The sequence below is a fragment of the Myxine glutinosa genome, chromosome 1, assembly GCF_964187855.1.
Source record: "Myxine glutinosa chromosome 1, kmMyxGlut1.1, whole genome shotgun sequence".
Taxonomy (NCBI): domain Eukaryota; kingdom Metazoa; phylum Chordata; class Myxini; order Myxiniformes; family Myxinidae; genus Myxine; species Myxine glutinosa.
The window spans coordinates 73730073-73742040 of NC_136261.1; the positions used below are offsets into that span (position 1 = coordinate 73730073).

The 11968-nt window shown below is 48.4% G+C and overlaps 1 protein-coding gene across 2 annotated transcripts in view; it reads right to left on the bottom strand.

The window, feature by feature from the left end:
- RAD54L (RAD54 like) overlaps positions 1-7818 on the bottom strand; it is a 61198-nt gene extending 53380 nt beyond the window's left edge. Inside the window, exon 1 of one of the 2 annotated variants that reach the window (XM_068113222.2) lies at positions 7353-7818. In XM_068113222.2, coding sequence (XP_067969323.2) covers positions 7353-7355 — 3 coding nt within the window. In that variant the 5' untranslated portion in view covers positions 7356-7818. The remainder of the gene's footprint in view (positions 1-7352) is intronic. The other variant, XM_068113231.2, reaches the window with a different exon arrangement.
- Positions 7819-11968: the final 4150 nt, after the last annotated feature.

Sequence of the window (11968 nt, forward strand, 5' to 3'; positions counted from 1 at the left end):
CCACATACCAACCACGGGCCCGCCGGTCTACGCCAGAGCCCGCCGCCTCGACCCAGCCAAGCTCGCCGTGGCCAAAGCCGAGTTCGACGCTTTAGAACACCTCGGCATCATGCGGCGCTCCGATAGCGCGTGGGCTTCGCCACTACACATCGTCCGAAAGCCAGGGGGCGGCTGGCGCCCATGTGGCGACTACCGCCGCCTTAACGACGCTACCACCCCCGACAGGTATCCAATCCCGCACATCCAAGACTTCTCCGCCCGTCTGGCGGGACGGGTCATTTTTTCGAAAATTGATCTCATACGGGGATATCACCAGGTGCCTGTCAGGGCGGCCGACGTCCCTAAAACGGCAGTCATCACGCCGTTCGGCTTATTCGAATTCTTACGGATGCCGTTTGGTCTCAAGAACGCGGCTCAGGCGTTCCAGCGCTTGATGGACGGCGTGCTGCGTGACCTGCCGTTCCTTTTCGTTTACCTGGACGACATCCTCGTCGCCAGCACGTCCCGGGCCGAGCACCTCCTCCACCTCCGAACACTGTTCGGGCGCCTCAGCGAGCACGGCCTCATCGTCAACCCGGCCAAATGCCACTTCGGCACGACGGGCGTTGATTTTTTTGGGCCACCACATCACCAAGAACGGGGCCGTGCCGCTGCCAACCAAGGTCGAGGCCATCACCACGTTCCTGCGTCCCCGCACCATAAAGGCCCTGCAGGAATTCCTGGGAATGGTGAGTTTTTATCACCGCTTCGTGCCCCGCACTGCTCAACTCATGCGGCCCCTCTACGAAGCCCTCCAGGGCAAGCAGGCCAAGCACGACATCGCCTGGTCCGCAGCAATGGACACGGCCTTCCAAAGCTCAAAGCGGGCCCTCGCCGACGCAACACTGCTCGCTCACCCGGTGCTCAACGCTCCCATCGCCCTCACCACGGATGCCTCCGACTACGCGGTGGGCGCCGTACATGAGCAATGGGTGAACGGGGTTTGGCAGCCACTCGCTTTTTTCAGCCGGCAGCTCCGGCCGAACGAGCTCAAATACAGCACGTTTGACCGTGAGCTCCTCGGTCTACACCTGGCCGTCCGCCATTTCCGCCACCTCCTGGAGGGCCGACCTTTCACGGCGTTCGTCGACCACAAGCCGTTGGTTTACGCAATGGCCAAGGTCACGGAGCCGTGGTCGGCCCGCCAACAGCGCCACCTCTCCGCCGTGTCGGAGTTTACCACGGACATCCGGCACGTCGCCGGCAAAAACAACGCCGTGGCCGATTGTATTTCCCGGGCCAGCGCGAACGTGGTCCACCTGGGCGTGGACTTCGCGCTTATGGCGGCGGACCAAACCACCGACACCACGGTGCAAGCCCTCCGGCGGCGGACACGGGCCTCCGCCTGGCCGACATCCCCTTCGCGGACACTGTCCTGCTCTGCGACGTCTCCCAAGGCCAGCCTCGCCCCATCGTGCCCGTCACCTGGCAACGCCGCATCTTCGCCTCCCTCCACGGCCTTTCCCACCCGGGCCGGAAAGCTTCCCAGAAGCTGGTGTCGGCACGATTCGTCTGGCACGGCCTTCGTCGGGACGTCCGCGATTGGACCAGCACCTGCACAGCCTGCCAACAGGCCAAGGTCCACCGACACACCCAGGCCCCGTTGGCACCTTCCACCGTGCCCGAACGACGTTTCGACCACGTCAACGTGGATCTGGTGGGCCCCCTCCCCCCGTCACGGGGGTTCACACACCTGCTCACCATGGTGGACAGGACCACCAGGTGGCCGGAGGCCGTTCCCCTCGTCTCCACCACCACCGCCGACGTGGCGCAGGCTTTCATCGCCACCTGGGTCGCCCGCTTCGGCGCACATCTCGTCAGACCGCGGACCACAGTTCACCTCCGAGCTGTGGGGCGCGGTCGCCCGCAACCTGGGGGTCAAGCTCCACCATACTACGGCCTACCACCCCCAAGCAAACGGGTTGTGCGAGCGATTCCACCGCTCCATGAAGGCCGCGCTCATGGCCGGCCTTCAAGACGGCGGTTGGGCCGACCGGCTGCCGTGGGTCCTTTTGGGCCTCCGCACGGCCCCCAAGGAGGACCTCCAGGCATCCACCGCCGAGCTTGTCTACGGCCAGGCGCTACGCGTCCCGGGCGAATTCGTGCCCGACGCTACCAGTCCCTGGTCCGCAGCTCACCAGTGCTCGGACCTCCAGGAGGCCGCCCGACGGTTTGCCCCCGTGCCAACATCCCACCACGGTGACCCCCAGTCCTACGTCCCCCCAGCACTTCGCACAGCGGAGTATGTTTTTGTGCGTCACGACGCACATCGGGGGCCACTCCGGCCGCCGTACGACGGGCCCTTCCGGGTCCTGCGACGGGACGACAAGTCGTTCGTCATCGACATCGGCGGCAGGTCGGACCGGATTGCGGTGGAGCGCCTCAAGCCGGCGCACGTGGACGTCGACCAACCACCACGGGTGGCCCTTCCGCCGCGGCGAGGCCGCCCCCCGTCCACGGTGCCCCCCACTCGACCGCCTACCACCACAGCGGACCCCCCCCCCCCACGACCCGCCAGGGGTCGCTTCGGCCGGGTCATCAGGACCCCCCTCAAATTGACCCTGCCGGTGCAAGTCGATTCTGGGGGGACGTGTGTAGCGGCTACCGCTGGGTTTTCACAATCGCCTTGCACCTATCAAGGACGCGGAGCGATCACCATGCCGGGCTCGTCCAGGACGCCCGGGCAGGCTCGCCCTCAACTTGCCAGGCCGCAGCCAGGACGCTCGGCCACACCCCCTCTTGCCTTTCCTGGGCAAACGCTCCGGGATAATGTGTGTATATATATTGCTGCCCGATAAACGGGCTTTTCAGAGTACCTGAGTGTTTTGTTTGAATAAAGCAACTCGGACGAATTCCAGCTTTTTGTCGCGTCCATTCATCCGATCGACGTGGGAGCCCGAGCTCCTTCAATATCTTATTTAATATGTATGTTACGTGTCTATTTTAACTCATTATAACAATAATTTACTGATGTATCTGTAAAAAACTTAATTTAACTAGTTCATTGTTTTCCCACTCTTAGTCTAGTCCACAGATGTGATAATTATTCAAAAGCATGTTTTATCAAACGGTTTTATTTATTTCTGTGATACATACTGTGATATGTGTTTTAGTGTTACGTGACCTCAATCACATGGCCTATAGGGGGAAATGTTCAAGGGTGATGGACCACCTCTAAATATTTATGAATTTAGCTGACATTTGGCCTGGATTGTTTTTAAGGGCAAATGGACCAGTTGTAGAGGGTGAGAGCTCAACATTTCAAACTTTCAAAAATAAGGGCCAGCCTGATATATACAGACTTGGCATTTAATATGGAATATTTTTTTTGTGGGGGTGAACTTACTTTTCAAGATGACTTAGAACCAAAAGTTCATTGGAATTATGTTGAAATTATTCTAGATTTTGTTAATGTGACCTTTAAAAGAAACAAAAACCACATTTGACATTTCGAAGCAAATAAATTGATCCTTGAAAGTGATGTAAACTGATATCGAACTCGATTCACGGACAGTACTGTGTTAAACTTCTGTACGTTTTCCAGAAGTATCTCTTTATTTTGCACATTAGCCAAAAAAAATTGCAACAAAAACAAAAGCTAAATTATGACTGGGATTATGGACAGTAAAATTACAGTTCAGTACTTCGTGTAACCCCCACGAGCATTCAGGAGAGCACGTACACGTTGAGGCATGCTGTTCACGAGATTTGCCAAGGTTTGGACAGGAATCGCTTGCCATGCAGTGACAATAGCCTGCTGTAGGGCTGTCAACCGATCCGAGACCGGGAGGAAATCCCGGCGGTTTCGGCTTTCGAGACGGTCTCGGGACGGTCCCGAGATAAATTGATTGACGCAATTTCTCGGTAAAAAAATCCCGGTTAAAATTCCAACTTCTTGCAGATATTTTCCATAATAGAGGCATTTATTGAGCCTTGCTTTCATTACTCTGCTTCTGCACAAGCATCATTTTTCGCAAGTGCAGCTGAACTGACACAAACGATGATAGATAAAGTGAACTCACTGTTCCAGGATTTTCCCCTTGTCAACAAACAATGCACTTCTTAAGTCATATTTATAAGCCTATAATGCATTTCGGATTGTACACGTTGTAGTGGTTAACTTATTCACATGTCGCGGTTAACTTATTCACTTGTCGCGGTTAACTTATCCGCATGTAACGGTTACCATTACGAATGTTTGGTCGAACCCACGCACACGGACGTTTGGTTGTGTCGTCATGACGCACGCGCGGCTGTTGGAGCCACGCCCTCCGAAGAGGGTTCTTGGTTTTCTATAAGCCGTTACGACTTCCGTTCGCTTTGCTAGCAGTTGCTGGAGATACCTGTACAATAAACAACCTTTTGTACCGAACGAAATTGCCTCTTCTTATCGTCTTCGGCAACCGCTAAAACGTAATATATAAAGTACACTATTTCCTGACATCGGTTTTCGCTCTGCTTTATGTTGTCATTATCCATCGTGTTAGACTGAAAAAATGAGTTTAATGTTCGTTTTGTACGAATTAACTTCAAGATTCCAGAATGAGTTCACATTCAAACTTTTCAATGGCTTTTTTAGTTACTTTGTTTCTATCTTGGCGTTTAAGATAACGAATATGATAAGACAGCATGGCGATAACAATTGTGAAGATAAGGACTCGGGCCTCGGGGGGGGGGGGGGGGGGGGGGGGTTTGGTTTGACGGTTTGAATGTGAAAGTATTTTGGTTATCTTATCTCCACTTTAGGCCTGATAAGTTGGGTAGTGGGACGGGTAGTGGGACGTGCGTCAGGTCGGTGAGCACGCTATATTGAACGCTTAGCGTTAGCGGTGGCCGATCATCTGCATGTAGGCGGTGTATTTTATTTCATCCCGGTAAATGGAAGCTAAGTCGGAATTTAAGTACTCAACATCAGAAATGAATTTTTTTCATTGTTGTTTATATATTGTAATGAAATTCCATTATTTCTGAAGTTTTTTCTTTTCTTTTTTTTTTTTTCTTTTTTTTTTAAATTAAATGTATTATTTTGTCAGGAACCGAGCCGATCCGAGATCCCGTTATGAAAATTGAAAATTTATCGAGACGGTTCCGAGACGGGATTTTGAATCTAGCTAACAGCACTAGCCTGCTGCAATTCACGCACAGAGGTACGCTGCTGGTCCAAGTTGTCGATTTGACGCGTTAATTCTGCCCACAAGTTCTCTATCGGATTCATATCCGGGGACATGGCAGGCCACTCCATATGCTCTACACCACGGTCAGCAAGAAAGTGTTGGATCATGCGAGCACGATTAGGCCGTGCATTGTCAACTTGGAAGACAAAGTTTCCTCGAAAGGCTGCACGAGCAAATGGAAGCAATGTTTCTTCCAGAATGGCCCTGTGCTTGAACTGGTTCAGGTTTCCATTCAGAACAACCAGGTCAGTTTTGCCCCCTGCATGAAAAGCAGCCCAAACGGTCACCCCACCACCTCCAGCTTGGACTCTTGGCACTATACAATCTTTGTTGTAGGCTTCATGCACTTGTCTGCACACTCGGACGCGATCATCTTGACGATAGACCAGAAATCTAGACTCGTCACTGAAGATCACGTGATTCCAGTGTCCTGGCTGCCATTGACGGTGCTCTCTGGCCCACTGCAATCGGCGCTGGCGGTGTTGTCTGGTCAGGCGTGGCTTTCTCAGGGGACGCCTGGCACGATAGCCTGCTTGAACCAGTCGTTGGTTGACTAGCCTTCTGGATACAGCACATTTGTCAGTTGCTGCCACTCAGCCCTAAGCCGATTAGCTGACTTGGTACGGCCATTGCGGACTAACCGGTGCAGCTGGCGATCATCCCTCCTTGTGGTTCTGTGGGGATGTCCTGGCCTCAGTATTGGAGTAGGGACACCCCTCTGAGCATTTCGTTTCAGGATCTTTGACACCTGACCTTGAGTGATGCCATACTGCCGAGCAATAGCCCGCTGTTTCATGCCATAATTTCGTAAAGCCACCACTCCATGACAAACAGCATTGTCGAGTTGACGGACCATCTCTAGAGGAAGCGGCAATAACTTTTGGAGACGTGCAGCAGTTGTTTTCCACTAATACAGAACGCAACAACCCTTGTATACCCGACTGTGAAACCAATCATCAAATGCACCTGTCCGTACATTTTGCCACGCCACCTGTGATATAATCCTGTTGTTGACTTCTTGCTGCGACAGACAATCAGTGACATGGTTCTTTTAACAAATAAATCACCAAAGTGTAAAAGAAACTCACCAGATTGATATACTGAGTTAAGAAAGTAAACCCGTCAAGAAAAAAAAAATATTCCATATTAAATGCCAAGTCTGTGTGTATATATATATATATACCCTTCCTGAGATGTGGTGATAAAAACTGTACAAAATACTCCAAATAAGGCCTCACTAAATTCCTGTAGTGCAAACATTATCTCTGATTTATAATTAACGGGTGGGCGGGGGAAGGGGAGGAGGAGGCAGGAGAGGGAGGGTTGAGGAAGGGAGTGGGGGAGGGGAAGGGGTTTCATCACCTTTTTATTGAATATAATCTGGTGAATATGCCGTCATCACGTTTCTGAGTTGAGTGTGATGCCGATCAGGAAGAAGAAAAAGCCTTACAACCAACTTCGTACACTTCCAGAATTGTTTGATGTATTTGTGTTCAAATGTCTGGTGATTGTGTTGTATTTATTTATGCGAATGTGTACTTGTATATAACTGTCATTAATTTTAAAAAAGGCTTAGGCACTATCCAGCGATTTTTTCTTTAATCCAAAAAAAAAAACGAACTTTTTTTATTTCAGATTTTTTTTCTTCTTTTTTCCCCCTAAAACTCTCCCAGGCACTCACTGATGAACCTCTGAAAGTTTGACAAAGATCCGTTCAGCCATCTCTGAGAAAAATGGCGACACACACACACACACACACACACACACACACACACACACACACACACACACACACACACACACACACACACACACACACACACACACACACACACACACACACACACACACACACACACACACACACACACACACACACACACACACACACACACACACACACACACACACACACACACACCTCTCTTATGTAGTAGATTCCCATAAGAATGCCAGGCTCTACCCCAAACCAATGTTGCCGAGTTGGCACGCCTTTGGATTTACACTTCATTGAGTTATACAGTACTGTATTGGGATATACAGTGCTCTGTCCACTGCAAATATTCTCCTTGAAGAATGAAGGTTTCCCATTTCCTTTAGTTTGACAGAATGCCGAGTGTAACCACAAATCGATCTCACCATTGTCCGGCCGGTCGCTAGATGCTGAATTGTTCCATCGTGAGCAAACCGTCAACCGTTGTGCGTCTGTTAGCAGTTTCACGATCGGCCCATTCGGCAACATCCAGTACTCGCAAAGTACTTTAAAATAACGCGGTGACTTTGGCGCATGCGCAATGTTACTGCGAAGCTTGTAGTAGTAGTAGTAGTAGTAGTTGTTGTTGTTGTTGTCACATCCTGAAGGTGCAAAACTTTGGCACACGTGGAAGGTGAGCTTCCCAACCGAAGTATGTATATAGTCCTTCTTCTTCCTCTACTTCTTTTACGTTTAAATGGCGTTTTCAGAGCCGCCAGGCTCTATATACTCCACGCATTAAATCGTCGGCAAAAAAGGGAGCCATCAAGTTCTTGGAGACCATACATATATATTTATATCCATAGGCGCCCGTGGACCTACGTAACTTCCGATTAGTGCACCCTTCACGACAACAGTCACGTGTTGGATACGGTGAAAACAAACCACAAAGGGGCACGTGTTACAGCCGGAAATGATAGAAACTGTGTAGGTTATTTGATCATAACTCGCTTAATTCTTGTCTGATCTTTAAAATTGTAACTTTCCGACAAGCTAGAAGTAATTCTCTTTCTAACACTATAAAGTTTTATGAAAAATAATACGAAATGTTTGTGTAGCCGCCCGCGGCACTACGTAACTTCCGGTTAGTGCACCCTTCGCGACAACAGTCACGTGATTGGATACGTTGAAAAACCACAAAAGGGCACGTGTTACAGCTTACTTCCGGTAGTCTCGCCCTCATCTACATCATATATATTTTGCTCCGTTTCTTAAAACGAATTTTAATACCGATTTGCAGAGTCGAACGTGCTTCTATGGTTAAACCGCCATAGCATATTCTCTCATATGTTTCAGATAAGAATCATGGTTATGCCGGCTGTCATTCTTCTTCTTCTTTCATATGTGCTTCTTGTCTTGTCTGCTGTTCTTCTTCTTCGTCATACTTTTTGGCTGTAACGCTGATTAATGCCCTCTGTAGGTTAGAGGAGGAATTTGTAAATTGTTCCGGGTGCCGTCGATAGCTCGCCTACTCTTCGCGAAGGACACCGTGGGATCTTTAACGTCCAGCAACTAATCTAATGTCACGGGGTGTGTTCAGTTACCGTACACTACCTGCTGCTTTGGAGGGAAGAGTGTGTTTGAACAGCCAGGGAAGGTCAGGAAGGCCATGCCACAAACGGGGGGAAAGAGGATCAAAAAGAGTGGAGGTTTGTGTGGAAAGACTATTTTTGGAGTTTAACCAGGACAGCGTTACTGGATGGAAGAGTGTGCATGTACATCCTGGAGTTTTCACGCTGTTGCAACCAAAGCTTTCAGAATCATTGGAATCTCCTGCGATGAAGTTAACTCCGAGGCCCTTTCACTCACTCACCGCAGGCAGGTTGGTGGACTTTCTGTCTTCCACCGACTCCTCTCCGGCCTTGCTCCCCCAGCTCTCTCTCTGGGCTCTGTCCCCCAAATATTCCTGCAAGTCGCACAAGATCTGCCTGCAACCCTCTTATGGTTAAACTGCCAAAATCAAGACTCTCTGCTCACCTTCACTCTTTCATTCCTCTTTTCTCCCACCTCTGGAACAAACTCCCCCACTCCCTTCAATCCCACTCCTCCCTCCAGGTCTTTAAAACAGCTGTTCACCACCACCTCTTATCTTCCCCCATCCAAAACCTTGATCTTTTCTACCCCCGTTAATTCAACCCAGATCCACTTTTTGGAAATACCAACATCTTTCCTGGAAGTCTTAGCAGTGTCCATGTGTTTTATACCTCCCCCCCCCCCCCTTCCCATTCCTATGCCTCCTCACCCAAGCCCTCTTCCTCCCACAGATCTCCCGATGTCCCTGCTCTCAAATGTTGTACTTGTGTGCTTCTCTCTCTCTCTCTCTCCCCATCTTGTCTCCTGCTCCTTTTATCATGTTTTATGTGTCAGTTTGTTACCAAGGTGGATGGAGGTTATGTTTTCACCCCTGTCTGTTTGTTACTTATAAATAACCACCTTTAGAGGCCATTTTTCCCCGCAAAGCGGGGGTTGGCCTTTTTCGGGAACCGTGGTTGTTGTTGTTTTTCGGTCCCCTATTTGAAGCAATGTTTTACGGCCGGATGCCCTTCCTGACGCCAACCCTTTTTGCCGCCTTTAACGACAAACAGGGAATTACCAGTGAATATATTCCGGCAAGTATGTTGGTTGGTTGGTCTGTCTGTCTGTCTGTTTGTGTGCAGTACTACATCTACATCGTTGCACATCGCATCACCATACTTTACACACATATTTGCCTTGCCCTGGAATAGACTGTGCCCAATTTTTAATTCTCTATGCCCAAGGTCAAGCTCAAGGTCACCAAAAACGTGAAAATCGTTAGATTTTAAGCTTGCAGCCACCATGTTGGTGCTCGCCGTCACTGCGATGCGAAGCGAAACATGCCTCAGAGCTGTCACATTCACAATCGCTATGTCGTATGTACTCCCGATACGTGTTTCCTTCATTGTAAAAACTACCACGTCAACAGTTAAAAGGATTTTGAGCCGATCGGTGTTACGGCCTTGGCAAGATCGATGGAGACAGCGATCTGTTAGTTTATACACCGCCCAAATGGCTATGCTGGCTATGCTGCTTGTTATACACCGCCGGCAAGAGTATACATGTGTAGATTTCAAGAGTATACATGTATAGATATAGATTTCCTGCCATTTTGATCCAAAATGGCCAATAAAAAAGTACACTCCGGCAAGTCCTCGGTCTCTGACCGATTTTTCATCTGCTTGTCTGTTTGTTTGTGAACAAAATATCTCATAAAGTTGTGGACGCATTCAGACTAAATTTAGCACAGATGTAGCGTATCTCACAAGGACGAAATGATTAGATTTTGGTGAAGATCCGGATTCGGATCCGGCTACTAGAATTTTTTAAAGTGATTCTTCACCATTGGGAGATAGGACTAAAAACGATACACAGCAGGATATCTCAAAATGTATAAATGTATTCTACTGCGTCCTACTAATCGGAAAAATGATGTCGCCATTTTTTTCTGTTGACCTTTAGTGACCTTGACTCAAGGTCAAAGTTCAAACGTCGTTACAGTGACAATACTTCATCCAAAGTATATCAACCTTGGTACCAAAATATGGCAAATGTCACAAGGAACATTGATTATGACATTTGTTTTGTCATTTGCCCTCTCAGATATTTGCAATATGCAAATTAATAAGCAAATGACCTAATTAGAGAAAAAATATGCATAATTAACATATAGTCTTCACCATACACGTAAATCCCATCACTTCGCATTATTATTGAATGCCAATCATCAGTTACCATCTCAAATGTGTTCTGCTGGATCCTAAACTGGAAAAATATGTTGCTTATTGTTTTCTGTTGACATGTTCTTGATATTAACTGACCTTTGACATGTACTTGACTTTACTTACCTTGACCCAAGGTCAAATGTCATTTTAACCATGTGATGCGATTACTAACAACCGACAATTTTAACCAACTGTACAAACAATGACCACGGACATGCTTTTGGGATTGATGAAGAAGAAGAAGATTATGAAGATCCTTTGTTGTGAACAATATAAGAAGCGAATCTAAAAGCAAAAAACATGTTTCCAGTTTACTCAGTGCAAATTTTTTTTACAATGTGTGTCAACAATAACCATTAGATGCACATAGGAACACAATCATGGTAATGCAGAATTGTGGCCAGAATATGCTCTTTGAACTTTGACCTTAGTTCAAGGTCACAAGAGTCACAAGAATATTGACAACATCAGTCAGCTAATAGGACCCAGGATACATTTGTGATTAATTACTAACAATTAACATTTTCTGGAGACGGGATGTACCAGCCATTATATGTATAATCGGGATATATGTTTAATAGGGTATGCTAATTATGCATATTTTTGTCTCTAATTAGCTCATTTGTATATTGCAAAAAAAGGAAAGGTCAAATGACGAAACAAATGTCATAATCAATGTTCTGTGTGACATTTGCCATATTTTGGTACCAAGGTTGATATACTTTGGATGAAGTATGGTCACTGTAATGACGTTCGAACTTTGACCTTGAGTCAAGGTCACTAAAGGTCAACAGAAAAAAATGGCGACATCATTTTTCCGATTAGTAGGACCCAGTAGAATACATTTATAGTGGTTGCCCAAAATTAACATGAACTGCACACGAACTTGAAATTGAGTGCATAATTGAGTGCATAAATTGAGTGAAACCCCCCCCCCCCCCCCCCCATGCTTGGCTGCTCTCCGACCATGAGAACTGCAACGTCATTGTTGACTGGCCCTCCCCCTTCCCCCTCCCCCTTCCCCCTCCCCCGTCCGTCCTCCCCCTCCGTCCTCCCCCTCCCTCCCCCCTCCACCCTACCCCTTCCCTTCTCCCCTCCCCCTCCATTTTCCCCCCTCCCCCTCCCCTCCCCCCTCCCCCCTCCCCTCCCTTTTCCCCTTCCCCCGCCCCCTTCCCCCCCCTCCACTATTCCGGGTGAGTTTCCTTGTTTTATTGCTGCTTTAAAATCAAGTTTCTCGCTTGAGAACAGTTTCCCTCTTTTCA